Raw genomic sequence first — 643 nt, 5'->3', positions numbered from 1 at the left:
GACTCGTCCTCCCGGGTCAGCCCGTCCCCCATGATCAGCCCGTCCTCCCAGGTCAGCCCGTCCCCCATGATCAGCCCGTCCTCCCAGGTCAGCCCGTCCCCCATGATCAGTCCGTCCTCCCGGGTGGACTCGTCCTCCCGGGTGGACTCGTCCTCCCGGGTGGACTCGTCCTCCCGGGTGGACTCGTCCTCCGTGTCTCTGGTTCTTCCCACTCGAAGCAGGACCCAGTTGGAGGTGAGCCGGTCCCACAGCAGCAGTCTGAGCAGCCTGGCTGAGACCACATCACACAGGAGGATCTGTGAGACCCGAACCAGGAGCAGGAGGGTCCAGTCTCAGGTCGGTTCTGACCACAAGGTACTTTTTTCACATTTGGACTCAGTTTTAAGAGTTTAGTAGAAAACTGTTTGCTGTGACTTTTATTTCTGTTTTATCTGAAAACATCCAAACTTCTCTGGACTCATCAGGCTGTTGGGCACCTGGATGTTTTGATTCAACACTGGTTTCATTTTCAACACTGACTTCATTTTCAACACTGACTTCATTTTCAACACTGGCTTCATTTTCAACACTGGCTTCATTTTCAACACTGGCTTCATTTTCAACACTGGCTTCATTTTCAACACTGGCTTCATTTTCAACACTG

The 643-nt window shown here is 52.6% G+C and overlaps 1 protein-coding gene across 2 annotated transcripts in view; it reads left to right on the top strand.

The window, feature by feature from the left end:
* The window catches only part of LOC106536582 (AT-hook-containing transcription factor), a gene marked incomplete at its 5' end in the record, with an annotated part of 7,671 nt that continues 7,028 nt past the window's right edge, over window positions 1-643 (top strand). Inside the window, 1 exon segment of one of the 2 annotated variants that reach the window (XM_014033887.1) lies at window positions 1-336. In XM_014033887.1, coding sequence (XP_013889341.1) covers window positions 1-336 — 336 coding nt within the window. 2 annotated transcript variants of the gene reach the window in all.

This window comes from Austrofundulus limnaeus, unplaced genomic scaffold (genome assembly GCF_001266775.1).
Source record: "Austrofundulus limnaeus strain Quisiro unplaced genomic scaffold, Austrofundulus_limnaeus-1.0 Scaffold1885, whole genome shotgun sequence".
Classification (NCBI taxonomy): domain Eukaryota; kingdom Metazoa; phylum Chordata; class Actinopteri; order Cyprinodontiformes; family Rivulidae; genus Austrofundulus; species Austrofundulus limnaeus.
This window is presented reverse-complemented; position numbering and strand designations above follow the sequence as displayed.